This window comes from Leucoraja erinacea, chromosome 25, assembly GCF_028641065.1.
Source record: "Leucoraja erinacea ecotype New England chromosome 25, Leri_hhj_1, whole genome shotgun sequence".
Taxonomy (NCBI): domain Eukaryota; kingdom Metazoa; phylum Chordata; class Chondrichthyes; order Rajiformes; family Rajidae; genus Leucoraja; species Leucoraja erinaceus.
Window position 1 is genome coordinate 14413397 of NC_073401.1, and position 18419 is coordinate 14431815.

The window sequence follows — 18419 nt, forward strand, 5'->3', positions numbered from 1 at the left end:
TTTCTTTGCAGCTCTTTTTAGATAGAGACACAACATGAACTACTCTACAGTCTCCATTCTAACAATGATTTATATATTGTACCCAAGACTCCTGCAAATTATTTTCTGGCCTCAAGGACTTTGGATATATCCGATCAGGCCTAGAAAAGTTACCTACCTTCATACGTATCCGCACATGTAGCATCTACTCGACTAATGTGGACTGTCCTCACAACATCTCCATGAATTCTCCCAAGTTCCCTTGTCTTCATTATTTTCTCCACAGCCAAAACAGTTGAGGACCATGCTCATCTCCTGTGGCTCTGTACATGGATGACCACTTTAGTTTCTGAAGGACCCTATTCTCTCTCTCCACTTACCCTCAAGAAACATAAAATCTCTTAGGATTCTCCTTAATCTGCCTTGGGTATCTCATGTCTCCCTTTTGCCCTTCTGATTTCCTTATCTTCAAACCCCTATACTCCTCTGGAGGGTAGACTTGATTCCAGCCACCTATACCTGACCCAGCCTCCTTTTTCCTGATCAGAGCAACAATTGTTTTTGTTATCCAAGGCTCCTTATTCCCAGCTGCCTTGCCCTTCATTCTAACAGGGACGTGCATACCTTGAATTGTCACTTCACACTTTTAAAAGCCTCCCATTTTCTAGGCATCGCTTTGCTCGCGAACAACATACTCCAAACAACGTTTGTAAGTTCCTGTCTAATACCAAAGTTGGCTTTTCCACAAGTTAGAACTTTAACTCATGGACCAGCCCTGTCCTTATCCATAATTATTTTAAAGCTTATAGAACTGTGGTCACTGGTCCCAAAAGTCTTGCCCACTGACACTTCAGTCACTTGGCCTGTCCAATCCCATAAAAGTAGGGAACAAGCTTTGATAGGGCACCCTACACATGTTGTTGCAATATTCAGATAGCTCAACGCCAAACAGAGCATGTCTGTTGGAATGGCACCAGATCTTCCTAAACATACTGCAACTCCATCAATAGAGATTTGTGGTCGAGGTCCACCTAAAGATGTACTTCAGAAATTCATCAAGGTTCTATCAGCAACTCTACATAAGCTATATTGCATTCTTCCGCATCAAACCAATTTCAGCATGAATTTGTGGAATAAAATGTTCCAAGTTTACAAAAATAAAAATTGCAAAACATGATCAATTGGCTTTAAAAAGCACAATGGGAGGATATTAAAAAATCATTTATATTATTTAACCTGTATTTATTTAACACCCAAACTCAAAATGCACTTTGCAAACCTGTTCCGAATACCAGATCAACAAATGAGACGATATATACACACACTATATTTGAATGCAGTTAAAGAATCATATTTTTTGGCAGGAGCATCATCTTCTGATTAAGTTCCTCATTATCAAAACTAACTAGATTTAGTTTTGGTTAGTTTTGAAGGGTCTCGACCCGAAACGTCGCCAATTCCTTCTCTCCATAGATGCTGCCTCACCCGTTGAGTGTCTCCAGCATTTTCAATTTTACCAGCATTCTACCTTCGATTTTACCAGCATCTGCAGTACTTTCTTAAACTAATCAAATTTATCATTTTTGCAATGCGGTAATAAAAAAATCCTGACTTTCAACTGCATAACTAACCATTACAAATTAACAATTAACTAGATTTGCTATTCACTGACAAATAGGGAGAGAGTTTGTTGCAGTGGACCCATTCTCCTTAACCATAATTCAGCCATATCAAATTGTTTTTGAAATTTAAAAAAGTGAAGCATACAAGTAAACTACTGTTTAAAAAAAGATCTTGTACAATCAAGTTTAAGAGCCGATACTTTCACAGAAAGAGCTTTGATCAAAATAAATAATTCACTCTGAGCTGTTCATTTTGCTTACCAATTAGGTTAATCTAAACCTCAAGAAAGCTTTAGCCTTACATGAGAATGTCTGAACTATAAACATTTACAGGATATGAAATTTATTTGTGCACTTTTATTAAAGTGTGGTCTAAATGGATTCAAACAATTTGGCAGCAGTCATATCTCTGAAGGCCAAACATTTATAAGCATACCTATACTACACTACATTCCACTCCAATGCATACTACAATGTATACATAATTAATGTAAAATAGCAACTATTATTAAAAACACATTCCTGTAAAAGTATCTTTAAAATGCTTTGTTACATACGGCACTATATTGCAGATAGTTGAGTGGCTGTCACATCAAAATAGTGATAGCAAGATATAATATATACAAGCATTTCTATTTGATGACATGAAGCTGCGAACACGACTTCATTTGTTCAATGATGATGCACATTGCTGTTGAACGCTTCTTTCTTTAACAGAGACGTCAATTAGTCTATCTTATTCCCAACAGGGAACTGAATTACCAAAACTGAAAATCTGTATACAAAATCTGTGCTTACAAAATTTTATATATATTATAAAATTATTTTTATATATATATTTTTTGTAAGCACACAGGTCGAATCAATGGTTTAATTATGCATGTTTGAATTGATCTCTTTTCCCTCCCTCCCCCCCCCCCACACACACACACTATCCCCTCACCAATGATTAACATGGGCAATGCTAATTGTCTTTTGGTTGCTACTAAAGGACAGCAAAGTATGAAGATGATAAATGCACAAAAACAATGAAACATGGCAAAAGAAATCTTTTAGAATATGGAATAAATTAAGTTCAATTCCTACCATTTACCAGAGCTCAGATGGCAAATTACCAATGCTCAATTTTAAGTGCCAAGAACCATGTAACCCTTTAGAACCACAAATACTGAGATAAGTGCAAAATATATCTGCCACAAGTTAGAATTGCCCTTGCATGCAACCATTTAACAATTTTAGTGAAGGAATAAAGTATATAGACAATAGACAACAGGTGCAGGAGTAGGCCATTCGGCCCTTCGAGCCAGCACCGCCATTCAATATGATCATGGCTGATCATCCCCAAACAGTACCCGGTTCCTGCCTTCTCCACATATCCCCTGACTCCGCTATCTTTAAGAGCCCCATCTAGCTCTCTTGAAAGTATCCAGAGAACCAGCCTCCATCGCCCTTTGAGGCAGAGAATTCCACACTTTCAACTCTGTGTGAAAAAGTGTTTCCACATCTCCGTTCTAAATGGCTTACCCCTTATTCTTAAACTGTGGGCCCTGGTTCTGGACTCCCCCATCGGGAACATGTTTCCTGCCTCTAGAGTGTCCAAAACCTTAATAATCTTATATGTTTCAATAAGAAACCCTCTCATCTTTCTAAACTCCAGAGTATACAAGCCCAGCCGCTCCATTCTCTCAGTCCCACCATCCCAGGAATTAACATTGTAAACCTATCTGCACTCCCTCAATAGCAAGAATGCCCTTCCTCAAATTAGGGGATCAAAACTGCATGCAATATTCCAGGTGTGGTCTCACTAGGGCCCTATACAACTGCAGAAGGACCTCTTTGCATACTCAACTCCTCTTGTTATGAAGGCCAACATGCCATTCGTTTCTTCACTGCCTGCTGCACCTGCATGCTTACTTTCATTGATTGATGTACAAGGACCCCCAGATCCCGTTGTACTTCACCTTTTCCCCAACTTCACACCATTTAGAAAATAATCTGCCTTCCTGTTTTTGCTACCAAAGTGGATAACCTCACATTTATTCACATTAAACTGCCTACATTCATCTGCCCACTCACCCAACCTGTCCAGGTCACCCTGCATTCTCATAGCACCCTTCTCACAGTTCACACTGCCACCCTGCTTTGTGTCATCTGCAAATGTGCTAAAGTTACTTTGAATCCCTTCATCTAAATCATTGATGTATATTGTAAATAGCTGCGGTCCCAGCACCTAGCCTTGCTGTACCCCACCAGTCACTGCCTGCCATTCTGAAAGGGACCCCTTAATCCCTACGGTTGTCTGCCAACCAATTTTCTATCCATGTCAGCACTCTACCCTCAATACCACGTGCCCTAATTTTGCCCACGAATCTCCTATGTGGGACCTTATCAAATGCTTTCTGAAAGTCCAGGTACACTACATCCACTGACTCTCCCTTGTCCATTTTCCTAGTTACATCCTCAAAAAATTTCAGAAGATTAGTCAAGTATGATTTCCCCTTCGTGCCGACTCGGACCGATCCTCTTACTGCTATCCAAATGTGCTGGTTTCATCTTTTATGATTGACTCCAACATCTTCCCCACCACCGATGTCAGGCTGACTGGTCTATAATTCCCCGTTTTCTCTCCGGCCTGTCTTAAAAAGTGGGATAACATTAGCTACCCTCCAATCCACAGGAGCTGATCCTGAATCTATAGAACATTGGGAAAATTATCAGCAATGCGTCCACGATTTCTAGAACCACTTCCTTAAGTACCCTGGGATGCAGACCATCAGGCCCTGGGGGTTTATCAGCCTTCAGTCCCATCAGTCTACCCAACACCATTTTCTGCCTAATGTGGATTTAGGCGGCAGGCGCGGGCACACCGCGACGCCCTGTGTCTCCCTTTCAAGGGAGATGCTAAAAATGCATTTCGTTGTCTCTGTACTGTACACTGACAATGACAATGACAATAAATTGAATCATTTCATTTTTTTTCATTTCATTTCCTTCAGTTCCTCTGTCACCCCAGATCCTCTAGCCACGAGTACGTCAGGAAGATTGTTTGTGTCCTGCTTAGTGAAGATGGATCCAAAGTACCTGTTCAACTCATCTGCCATTTCCTTGTTCCCCAAAATAAATTCACCTTTTTCAGTCTTCAAGGGTCCAACTTTGGTCTTAACTAATTTTTTCCTCTTCACATACCTAAAGAAGCTTTTACTATCCTCCTTTATATTCTTATAAATATCAATATTTAACTGCAATAGGCACGCCCCTGAAAACAGTTTTGTTAGTTTTTGAATTTTACAATTCTTTGCCAGTTACTGTTGTTTCAAGACAAGGCAGAAGTCAGCTTGTGTCGAATAACCAGTACATTCATAGAATCAATATGGAAACAATTGATGAGATTCATCAATGGACTACATATGGTCATACCACAAAACAGAATGACCAGTGGGAGAATATTCATTGGCTTCAGATGAAGCCATATGGAAATCCAGGGAGTCAGAAACAAATCAGAGTGTGCCAACTAGTATCTTAAGACTTTTTAATGTATCCCAATTCCAATAAAAGTAATCTGTTTTTATCTCCAGAGATATTGCCCACGTACGTTAACCATCACTAACATTTTTGTGTTTTTTTAATCCCAGAAAATATTACATCTTTTTCCAATAAAACCAATGTGATCTTTCATACAAATCAGCCTCTGTTTAAATGTCTCATCCAAACACCAGCATCACTAATAGTGCACAGAAATCACTGCCCAAATTTGGCGCTCAAGTCTTTGGAACCACGTATGAACCCATAACTCTTCAACTGAATGAGAAAACAGTAACACTGTCAATAAATTAAATATTAAGGGGGATAAACTTGAACTATTGAAGATAAAATGAGCACGGCCTAATATTTCATCCAAAAATGGCCCTGAACTATCAAGGGACTTAAATCTCTGATAAAAATCATCTCTGTCTGAATGCCAAACCATTCTTCCTTTCCACATTCTGTACATAAGAGAATTCTCTCAATCTGTCGCAAAATGCAATTTCTAAGTATAAAATTTCTGGAGATATCACATTCCAGCTGTACATCTAAAAGTGCATCTGGCAAGACCCTGTATAGAGGTTAGCAAGATGCAGTCCAGTAATTTGATAAAAGGAGAGAACATTAGAGGGGGGAAATAAAATGAGACCAATGACAACTTACAACTATATAGCATCTGTAACTTAAAAATTATTCCAAGCCAATACATAGGAGCAATATCAACAAAAGAAAAAGTCACATAGGACTTGTTCAGAAGGGTAGGTTTTAAGGAACATCTTAAAAGGATGGGCAGGCAGAGATGGAGAACAATCCCAGAACTTTGGGTGGTGGTAGCAATCATGCTCTTCAATGTTGGGATGAGAACAGGGCCAGAATCGGAGGGCTCGAGGGGATGTAGAACTGAAGATAATGATAAGAGAGACAAGAAAATGGAGGGATAGGAAAAGAAAGAAAAAATTATGAGGTCACCGTTTGTCACTGAAGATGGGGCAATAAGTGCAGAGCAAATAATGCAGTGTTTTGGATTAACACATTTATAAATGGTAAAACAAATCAGGCATTGATTATGCAAACGTATAAAAGCATGGACAACAGTTGTGATGCGACGCAGGTCATGTAAGGTGTTTATATGAAGTGGCAGCAGAAAATTCAACTCAGGATTCAATTTGACACCAACACCCAAAATGACTGTCCACAGTACGTCAATGGCCAAGAATCAAAGCTTATGATAAGGACAGAAGACAATTGTTCAGTAATATAGTTGGAGGCAATGTTGGCACTGGTTATCGGGCAAAAAGCCCAACAATTTATTGGCAATTTGGAGTTCAAGACAGGTGTTAGTTTAGTTTATGTGTATTGAGGTACAGTGAAAAAGTTTTGTCGTGTGCTAACCAGTCAGCGGAAAGACTATACATGATTACAATCAAGCCGTCCACAGTGTACAGATACATGATAAAGGAAATAAAAGAATGGAGTGATTGCAAATCCACTTTTTGGACCAGCAAGCAGAGAGTTGCCTGGCTTGGGCGCCATCTTGGGAGGGAGTCTGGAGACATGGCTGGCGGGTGAGAGGTAGAGATATTGGTGTTGGTGAGATGAAACTGAGGGTCATCAGTATCTAAGAGAAAAATTACTAGGCCTTTTTAGGTAAGATTATTAATGGGCAGCCTGCAGATGAAAAAAAAAGATCCAACAAGCAATCCTTGAGACACCAGAGGCACAAGCACAAAACAATTCAAAACCATAGATAATGGCTATCAATTAGATAGAAGGGAATGGAACCAGAGTACATTGGAGGCACAATGAACTGCAGATGCTGGAACCTTGAGCAAAAAAGTCAATGCTTGAGGAACTCAACAGGCAAGCAGCATCTGTGGAAGGAAATGGACAGACAGTGTTTCAGGTCAAGACCCTTCTTCAGACTGATGGGGGGGGGGGGGGGGAGAAGGAAAGAGGTGGTGGTGTGGGTGTTTTTTTTTTTTTTTGTCTCAAAATATTCCTACCAAGGTGGATTTGAATTCAAGCTTTATTAATTGGGTAAATACAACATGGATGTACTTCAACTATGCTCGAGTGGAAATTCTTTTAAATTTTTAGTGCTTAATGATTTTTTACATTTAATTATTTGAGATCAGGGCAGATTACCAACAACACATTTCTTCACGATGGTAGGTCCTGTTTTTTAATCAAATCATAATGCACACTATTTCAATTATGACTCTCTCCAGCAGCTATCCAGTTTGAGCAAACATCAACAATCAATAATTATTAGATAACTTTCACATTGTTAAAAAGTAGTTTTAAAAAGTCAATACCTCTTCTTGCATAATTTAAATCTACATCTTTAAAATGCAGCAATACAATATCTGCAGATTTAAAAATGATACTTTCAACAATATCTTCACGTTTTGGGCCCACTTCTCGTGAGCTAGATTCTGATTTTTTTCGGTGAGCAGCGTCAAGCACCAAATCACACTGGAAAAGAAATGCATTAGAAATAGTAACCAATAACACTAAGTTGTTTTCTGAACTAAGTTAAGTTTAGAAAATAAACAATTCAGAAATGAAAAGCTACAAATGGAAACTATGCAGACCACGTACAAGTGTACTGTTACTTAAATGCAATTATCTAGAGTGATGCAAACAATTCCCAATGGTTCCTTAAATGATTCCAGAGCTTTCACCTCCTCTACTCTCTTTGGGATCTTATGTTAAGCAAAGAATTTGCTGATAGTTGCCATTCATACAATTCAGGACAGAAATGCTGCTCGAGGAGAGATGCCCGTCCTTTTAACGGGCATTTAACTGACCATAAAATGTGAAATATGCTACTCTAAAATATGTAGATTGTGACTTCTGTTGTTTTAAAAGTATTTGCAGTTTGATGGAAGTAAAAGATAAAACTATTTGTAATTGACATTGCAATGATCTACCACTTGCAGAATTTCAAACGAAGTATTAACAGAAAAATAATTAACAATTATTAGCTGTTTATGAAATGCTGTTACAAGTTTGACGTACACAATCTATTTAATAAGAATTTAGTTACAATAGTAAAACAAAACAATTATAATAAATACAGCAATACTATTTTGATGTTCAATTATTGACTGCAAATTCTGCAATGGAATTAGGCTATTACTGGATACATTAAAAACTTTATTGGACACCATTGGTTAAAATCTCACAATTCAATCATGCACTGGAAAACATTAAGCATAAAACAGCTTAATTTAAAAGTTGTATAAAAACTATAATGTTAATTTTGTGCTTACCTTCGGACTATAGGTTTTAAAAACTCCTTCATACATTCCACCATTTTTCACTTTTAATTCACATTTTGCACCCTGCAAGTGCAAAGAGCAAGACTGGCATTAACTTAGGATCAAATAAGTAGCAAACCCTCCCATTGCCAATGCTAATCTCAATACATTACACTTTTCTAGTCCAAATTCTGCAGCTATTTGTGGCTGAACTGGTTGTAGGAATGAATAAAAAAAGTTGCCAAACACAAATTTTCAAAATTTATTTTAAGCAAGAATTAAAACAAAACACTATCTTACAGGTGGCAAATGTGCCTCATTTCTTATGCTATTTCAGGAGTACATTTCCCAAGATATTAAATTCATGAACTGGTTAGAAAATAAATCAATTATTTCCCCCAAATTGTCTATGGTCTTCAAAGTAAAACACTAGTGTGAAATTTCCACAATGCCATCACAAGTGCTGTAAAAAACACAATTTGGTGCCAATGTCACAGGTACAATTCACACACATCTCAGATCATGTTCAGTACCAGATCATTTTAAAGTGTCCAGAAAAGTAAAGAAATTGATGGCTCTATGAGCTGCTACATTCTAGATGAGATTGGATGAACCTTAACAATTTTCAAATTACTGTTTGAAGACCACTGGAGTGCCTCCATTGTTGGTGCTAAAGTTTATCCATCAATCTATACCAAAAATAGATTAAATCATTTAATTGTTTCATGTTTGAGATCTGAATGTGCAATTAACTTGACTTTAAAATTTCAGTCATATTTCTTTGGTTATAAATAGTTTTGAGACATCAAAGTCAAGAAAAGCTGTATAAATGTAATTTATTATTACAAAAATTGTAAATACCAAAATAACTCATCCTCTTGGCAAACAAAAACTTTCACCATGCTGTTGTGACAAACTGCATTCTTCTCACTACAATGCGCAATATTCTTTTTCAATAACCACATCCATTTAAGGTGTTACTACATGTTGCCAAAAATAAGAAACTGAACATTTTAAGATGTAATTTCCTCCCTTAATTGATGCATGTTATTGGAAATTGCACCAAAAACCCTTGAAAACTGAGGAATGAGAAAGGAAATTCAATATAAATGGAAATAACAAATGGGTTTTATTTTCTATTCACCACTAAACATACAAGCTTGAAATATTGTATTTAAGAATGGCCAATATTTTAATTTTACAACCTCATTATTTAACAAGATGAAAGTGGAAATGGTGTCACAAACCTCCAGACAAGAAAGCAACTACCTCTGGAGACAAATGCAGATAATTATGGCAGAGATAGAAACATAGCAACAAACTGAATTCTAGTCGTGGGGCAAAAACAAGGCATAAGGGAAAACCGCCAAGTGATTGAAAGTTATCAGCAACTGCTCCACTGGGCCTTATCCTAACACAGGGCCCAGTGGAGCAATTGCAGACAACTTACAATTTGCAGTATTATGATCTGCCAAATTTAGATGCAATACAAGGCACAACAGATAATTAAAAGCACCAAAAGATACTTGCATGAAATTACTGTATTTACCGGCAATGAAGACTCTATTTTTTACCCAAATATATGGCACGAAAATTTACCTGCCAAGTGTATCCCTCATTGATGGCAGCTGATGGGAAGCGGCTGTAAAAGGACAGCGCCACTGGGGAGGGGGGGGGGGGGGGGGGGGGGGGGGGGGGGGAAAGCGTAAACCGGCCGCCACCTCAGCTCCTTCGTCCGGCCCGCTCAACTCTGGCAGTGCTCTCCATCTGAACATCTCTCGCCTGCCGCTCCCCGGCCTCACTCATGTCAGCAGCTTCCCGCAAATCCTTAAATTCCGACTGCCGCCGGGAACAGGACATGGGCTCACTTGCTGCGCTGGGTGACACTGCATGGCATTCACTGCCGAGTCCGTGTCTTTCAATGTAAATTTGCATGGAGACATGCTTTGGAGGTGTGTGGTGGTTGTCGGTTAAGTGAGAATAACAGAGAGAATAAGAATGCTGCTGCCTTGTCAACAGACGTGCACAAAAGCAGTTGGTATTGGTTTTGAAATTCTCGTTATCCCTATTTTTGACCTGGCCCGGATATGACCTGGCCCTGACAATGAGGGGACCAGCTCAAGAGCAAAGATCATAGAGCGGAGCGGGTCAGTGGGCGATGGATAACAGGACAGGAGTGGAGCTTACTCCTGTGTCAGCGCGCGTAAACTCAATTGGTCCCTTGAACTAGTATTGTCATTCATTAAGATCACAACTGACTCAACTTGTCCCGGTGTGCTCCCATTTTTCCCACCATCTCTCCACCTGCCGTCACCCTCCACCCATTCAGTCATTCAGAATGGAGATTGGAAGCCTTGGGCAAATTGAATTGCTACTTTCTTTATTTTTAATTTTTTTGTTATTATTTTTGAGCGTGAGACATTCTACGTCCCACCAGCCATTTTTTTAAATTTAGCAACTCAAAATGGGGGTGCGTCTTCAACGCAGGTGCATCTTCATTGCCGGGAAATACGGTATTAAGGATATTGCAAAGAATATTGCAAAGGAAAGAGCTTAGCAATGGAATTCAATGCTAATATACAGTGGATTAAAAAAAGGGAAGTTAGATGATCTAGAAGTGCAAATGAATTTTGGACTTCCAGTTTACAATACTAAGAACTGCACCGGAACAGGATAGGATATGATCATAAAACATATGATATTTTGGCAATTAGCACATAATATTAACACATAATTAAGGAACACTGATGAATCTACACAAAATTATACGATCGTTTTTAGTTATTGTTCACAGCACTGGTGTCCAATTTATTTGGTCAAATAATGTCACGCCTACAAAGGCATGAACTAAGTCAGATATATCCGATCAGATATATCCGAGGTCATTGTGGGAAACTAGAGAGAAAATTGCGAGAGCCCTGTTTGAAATTTGCGAGTCGTCCTTAATTACAGAAGAGGTGCCGGAAGACTGGAGGGTGGCAAATGTTGTGCCTCTATTCAAGGAGGGCGGCAGGGCAAAATGCTGGGAATTAAAATCTGTAGTTGGAAAGTTAATAGCGAGTATTCTGAGGAATAGGTTATACAGACATTTGAATGGGCAAGGACTGATTAGGGTTAGTCAGTATGGTTTTGTACGTGGGAGGTCATGTCCCACAAATCTGATTGAGTTTATTGAAGACGTGACCAAAAAGATAGATGAGGGCAGAACTGTAGATGTTCGGTAAGGCATTCAACAAGGTAGGCTGCTCTGGACGGTTAGATCACATGGGATCCAAGGAGAAATAGCTGAATGGATAGCAAATTGGCTTCACAGAAGGAAGCAGAGGGTGATCGTGGCAGGTTGGTTCTCAGATTGGAAGTTTGTGACTAGTGGTATGCCTTCACGGTTCAGTGCTGGGCCTGTTACTGTTTGTCATCTACATTAATGATTTGGATGAGAACATACAGGGCAAGATTAGCAAGTTTGCTGATGATACAAAAGTGGGTAGTTTTGCAGATAGTTGAGATGGTTGTGAAAGTACAGAAGGATCTGGATCGACTGGCCAGGTGGGCTGAGGAATGGTTGATGGAATTGAATACAGAGAAGTGTGAGGTGTTGTATTTTGGGACGTCTAACAAAGGCAGGACCTACACTTTGAATGGTAGGCCTCTGGGGAGTGTTGTAGAGCAGAGGGATCTGGGGGTGCTGGTGCATGGTTCCTTGAAGGTCGAGTCACAGGTAGATAAGGTGGTCAAAAAGGCTTTTGGCACATTGGCCTTCATCAGTCAGAGTATTGAGTATAGAAGTTGAGAGGTCATGTTGCAGTTGTACAAGAGCGCATTTAGAGTATTGTGTTTAGTTCTGGCACCATGTTATAGGAAAGATATTGTCAAGCTTGAAAGGGTTCTGAGAAGATTTCCAAGGATGTTGCCAGGACTAGAGGGTCTGAGCTATAGGGACAGGTTGAGTAGGCTGGGTCTCTATTCCTTGGAGCGTAGGAGGATGAGGGGTGATCTTATAGAGGTATACAGGATCATGAGAGGAATAGATCAGGTAGATGCAGAGTTTCTTGCCCAGAGTAGGGTAATTGAGGACCAGAGGACATAGGTTCAAGGTGAAGGGGAAGATTTAATAGGAATCTGAGGGGTAACTTTTTCACACAAGGGTGGTGGGTGTATGGAACAAGCTGCCAGAAGAGGTAGTTGAGGCTGGGACTATCCCAATGTTTAAGAAACAGCTGGACAGGTACATGGATAGGACAAGTTGGATATGGAACAAGCGCAGACAGGTGGGACTAGTGTAACTGAGAATAATTGGGCACAGAAACATGGGCCCTTTTGACAGCGGTTTATAGGTGAAAGAAACTGAGAACAATAATAAGCAGATGTTCAGAGGAATACGAGGTGGGAAAGGAGAAAGGAATCATAAACTCAGTTACCATTAATGAGATCAGTGCAGACAGGATTGCAAGCTTAACAAGCCCTTAAAAACACACTGGGTACTTAGTTCATGTAATCATTTACTTGGTGAAAAAAATGAATTTGAATTCATATTAGACATTGGTTAGCTAACAAATAGAGTACTTATACAATTAATGCACCACTTATGTTAAAAAATTGTTAAATCTTTGTCTTTCCCTGTGGTTCTAATACAATTATACCTAAAATCTTTCAAACCTCCAAAGTATTTTGAGCAAAAAGCTTCCATTTACATAGTGCCTTGCAACCCCACAGGATCATCAATTGTAATTAACCTCTGAAGGAGTTGGTGATATACATGTAAAATCATGGCAAAATTATGCACAGCATGGTTCTGTAAATTGAAAGTTAATTAATGAATTTGATCTGTTTTTTAAATTCTTAGCTGAAGAGGAAAAAGATAGCTGGACTTCCTGCTTTCCTTTGAAGAGTTCCAAGGAATGTTTACATCTACCCGAGCTGATGTACAGAACCTCAGATTAACATGTTATCTGTATGAAAACACTTCGAATAATTAAACCGTCCTTGCATCTGCACTGCAGTGTCAATCAAAGATCCTATAGCGAGCGAGATTGTCCACTCGACGAAAAATACATAGTACGGTCATGGGCCCTCATGGGTAATTTAAGGCCCCATTTCCGTAACTGGCTTCCGTCTTCGCACCAAAGATCCCATAGGATAATAGTGCAGAGACGGAAGCCGGTTACGGAAACATCCTCGTAAAAATAAAAGTTATTTGGTAAAAAATAGTCTCATCATTTTCAGAATTTAAATTTATTAACACAAACTGTTCCCCCGCAGCGTTGATTACACTGCGACTCGCGTCGGGTCGGGTTACGGAAATGGATGAAAAAAAGGCCCATTTTCTAACACAGGAGTGTTCTGTCTTGCTATCTATTAGGATCTTTGGTGTCAATGTAGTTTTACACATTCAAGTCAGAAGCATGGCAATACCCCACAACATATCTAGGAAAAGAGTAGTCCCGACTGTTCTAAGTCAACACTTACAAGCAGTTTAATGGGTATATAGTACCAGTGTATGGCAAATAAATAAGGCAGAAACAATTCACAAGAACAAGTCAGAGGAAGCAGAGTTATTTGTTCACACTGAGTTAATAGATTATAGGTTGAAACAGTTCATTGAAGTATTTAAAAAGAGATAAACCTAATCCTACTTTGGCACTACAGACCACCTCTTGCACTCCCATGGACTTGTTTTCTAATTGTGTATTTTTGCATGGACGAGGTGAAGTGTGAAAGACCGGCCAAGGCGGGAAGCAGCAGGGTCGGCGTAAATACCATGATGACTGTAACAGAAACTAGGGCAACAATCCTTTCGCACTGTATTTCTTTTCATGGTCTTATAGACCTCTTTAACGTCACCCATTCCTTCTCTCCAGAGATGCTGCCTGGCCAATTGAGTTACTCCAGCTTTGTCTCTCTTTATAGCTAATAGTCTCTAATACAGGCAACATTCTGGTAACGCTCTTCAAAGCCTCCACACATCCTTCTGGTCATGAGGTGACTAACATTGTAGATAATAGTCCAAACACAGACTAACCAAAATTTAATAGAGCTGCAAAATGATTTCCTGACTGTTAACTTAATGCCTTCAATCAATAAAAGCAAACATACCACTCTCTCTACTTGCATTGGCACTTTCAGGGACTTATGGATGTTGATCCCAGGGTCCCTCTGTGCATCAACACTGTTAAGGATGTTGTCATTAACTGTATACTTTCCCATTACATTCAACACCCCTAAGTGCAACATTTTGCACGCATGGATTAAACTCCATTTACCATTTTTCTGCCCATATATGTAACTGCCCATGGTACCATTGGGCAGCCAGTTCTGAATGCAAATTACCAAACTATCATGGATCCCATGCACCTTAATCAGCATATCATGAGGGTCTTTATCAAATGGGTGGCAGTAGAGTTGCTGTCTTACAGCGCCAGAGACCTGGGTTCGATCCTGACTACGGGTGTGTCTATACAGTTTGTTTTCTCCGGTTTCCTCCCACACTCCAAAGACGTACAGGTTTGTAGGTTAATTGGCTTTGGTAAAATTGTAAATTGTCCCTAGTGTTTAGGATAGTGCTAGTAACAGGGTGATCATGGTTGGCTCAGACTCGGTGGGCCGAAGGGCCTGTTTCTGCACTGTATCTCTAATGTCCAAAGTTTAAATGCCTTACTAAAATTCAAGTAGATAACATCCACTGCCATACTCTCATCAATCATGAACATCATCTTTAAAAAAAATGCAATCAAGTTAGCAAGACAATATCCGTTGCAGACAAAGCAATGCTGACTGTCCTTAATTAGCCCCATTCTATTCCAAATGAGAATAAATTCTATCCTTAAGAATCCTCTCCAATGGCTTCTCTACCACTGACATAAGACTCAACAACATAAAATTCCCTGGATTCTCTCCACTAAGCTTCTTAAATAACCAACATTGCCTACTCATCAGTCCTCACCAATGACGAGAGAGGATATAAAGTTCTTCATCAAGGCCTCTACAAACTCTTTTGCCTCTCTCAATAACCTGGGATCAATTCTTTCATGCCATGGAGAATTATCCACCTTAATGCCTCAAGAGACTCACCACCACCTTCTTGATCTTAAACGGCCCTCCATCTTCTCCCCCTTATTGAATCCACATACAAAGTACTCGTTTAGTACCTTATCTACTACCTGACTCCAAACATAAATTCCCTCCTTTATCCTTGAGTGCTCCTAGTTACCTTGATTTTTATTTTAATGTACATGTAAAAAGGCATGATTATCTTTAATCCAACATGCCAATGACTTTTCATGGCCCGTTTCATTCCTAATTCCCTGCTTGAGTTTTTTATTTCCTACTTGCTTTAGATTCCTTACAGGTCCTGTCTGATTTCATCTTCCTAAACCTTACATTTTTCTTTTTAACCAGATTTACAACCTCTTGACTCATCCAGGGTTCTCTTACCTTATCATCCTTAAGCCTCTTCTTTGCTGGAACATGCTGGTCCTGAACTCTGATCAGCTGGTCTTTAAATGACTCCCACATGTCTGAAGTGAATTTACCCATTAACAGCTGCTCCCAATTTACTCTCTCTAGCTCCTGCCTAATAATGCTGCAATCTGCCGAGTCCCAATTTAATGCCTTCCCCCAGGTCCAGATTTATCCTGCCAATCCCGACTCATTCCTGGCAAATTTTATCCATATGTATAAGTGCTCTCATGTTTATATTGAAGTTGTTTTGCTATTTTTTGTTCCTTTCATTTCCTTTCAGTGGCCATTGTAACAATGAAATAATTTTTAAGTTTCTCCAATCATATAATATCAGACAGATTTTTTTTGTAGTAGGATTTGTGTGGCATGGAACTAACATCAGGAGGTGCAACACCAGAGCTAATAAAATCATGGGAGACCCCTTCCACCCCTGCAACGGACTGTTCCAGCTGCCACGGTCAGGCAAACGCCTCCGTTACCATGCTGTGAGAACGGAGAGGTTGAGAAGGAGTTTCATCCCAGAGGCCATTAGGACTGTAAACTCCTATCTCACCAGGGTCTAACTTCTACTGTGCTGCTTCTTTTCTTTAAAAAAGTGCTGTTTTTTTCCCTTTTTCCTTCTGCCCACAATATTTAATATGTAATTCTGTTCCATTCTGTTTGTAGTTTGTTTGTTTGTTTCTCTGTCTTTTTGCACAAAGTCCGCGAGCATTGTCACTTTTCATTTCACTGAGCATCTCCTATGTGTATGTGACGAATAAACTTGACTTGACCATTGATAATGCGAGAATAACAACTTTAAAAGTAAAGGAATAAGATGCCTGGGTGCAAGCAATTTCTTTTATCACTTCTCTCAGTTTCTTGCTATTCTGGTTTGAAGCAATTAATCGACAGTCTTTCCACAAATATCTCTTGCTATCAAACCAGAATGCAGTTACAACAAGCATGACCCATTTTCCCAACTCACATTCAACATGCATGTATGTACCAAAAACATATCCAAAGCAAACCTAACTGCCCCAGGTAAGGAGTAGGCACCATTGTTTGCTACTTGCACCAGGTGACCCTTTTAAAGATCAGTCTGAAGAATAGTCTCGACCTGAAACATCACCCATTCCTTCTCTTCAGAGATGCTGCCTCTCCAGCATCTTGTGTCTAGTTTTGATTTAAACCAGCATCTGCTGTTCTTTCTGGACATTTTTAAATTTACCTACTCAATGATGCTGACAAATGTGGAGGCTGAAAAAGGCAGATCTCTGTTCGTAGGACGCTTATTATTGAGACTGACTGCCTGATGTTTGTAGTCAGTTACAATTTGGGTCATATGTAACTGGTACATTCTAACCATGGTGCAACATGAAGGGATGGAATAATTGAAATTAAAGCTAATTATGGGGGCTTAATTCATGCAACAATATGTATAGTCCTTCACGTTAAATTCCTAAAGACCAATGGAATCAGGATGTTCAATTTATGTAACAAAATGAAAGCTGCTATCCCTATTCTATTTAGCATGAAATATTCAATATCTTCCAATTTGTTAGTTGTCAAAATTACTAATTACAAAAACTATTCCAGAGCTAGTAAATTTCAAAACTAAAACATATACATTTTAGAATTAAATATGGTGAAAATAATTTTTTTTTTTACAAATTATTCAAGATGTATACTTACTACAACTGATGTAAGAATATGAACCATACGCATGTTTGCATATATTCCATCATACTGAATCTGCGAAAACAATTTTAAGATATTAACTTATTTAAATACTTTTAAGTACACATGCTGAAAACAAGTATAATATTCACTGAATCACATCTTTCTAATATTTAATAAGACCTCTTATGTAGAGATGGACAGGGTCAAGAGGTCAATAAATTATTTCAATTATCAATAAACACACATTATAATTACAAATCTGTACCCACACTTATAATCTATATATATTATATAGCCTTCGAAAGAAAGAAACTGCGATATACAGAGCTTGCAGCGGAGGCAGAACAGCGGGGCTGGAGAGCTGAGATCTGCCCGGTAGAAGTTGGATGTCGAGGATTCGTGGCAACATCTACCTTAAGACTGATGAAGGACCTGGGGATCAGTGGACAAGCCCTACGCCAGGCCATCAAAGAAACATCACGGGTGGCAGAGCGGAGTAGCCAGTGGCTCTGGCTGAAGAGGAAAGACCCCATTTGGTCTCCCAAATAACCGACTAGACAGAATACACCGCTGAGCCTACTGGAGACGTCGTGGGTTCAATCAGTGAACGTCGATGAAAGTAGGTGTCCACTTGATAACCCCAATGACGTGTCTGCCTAGCCTTTCTCAACATCGGAGGAGCATAGGTGAGTGCAGAAGGCTCCCATCACCATCGGGAGTAAATTGATATTTGGCACCTTGGACTTTTAACATCTAGTCCTGTGTATTTGTAAACATTATTATTATATTACTAAAACTCTCATCTTGTTTGTTCGTTTGTTCCCGAAACTCCTCACAAACGGTACACGATAGCGCGTCAATTTTAGGCCCACCTTTCTCACCATTGTCCTGCGATGTGCAGTTGCAAGTTTTG

The 18419-nt window shown here is 39.3% G+C and overlaps 1 protein-coding gene across 10 annotated transcripts in view; it reads right to left on the reverse strand.

Annotated features, from left to right (window-relative positions):
• Positions 1 to 18419, reverse strand: part of atxn2 (ataxin 2) — a 92011-nt gene that overhangs the window by 42350 nt on the left and 31242 nt on the right. For all 10 annotated transcript variants that reach the window (XM_055655815.1, XM_055655814.1, XM_055655813.1 and 7 more), the window contains exons 3-5: positions 17519 to 17578; positions 8399 to 8470; positions 7439 to 7598 (exon numbers count right to left, since the gene is read on the reverse strand). In XM_055655815.1, coding sequence (XP_055511790.1) covers positions 7439 to 7598; positions 8399 to 8470; positions 17519 to 17578 — 292 coding nt within the window. The remainder of the gene's footprint in view (positions 1 to 7438; positions 7599 to 8398; positions 8471 to 17518; positions 17579 to 18419) is intronic.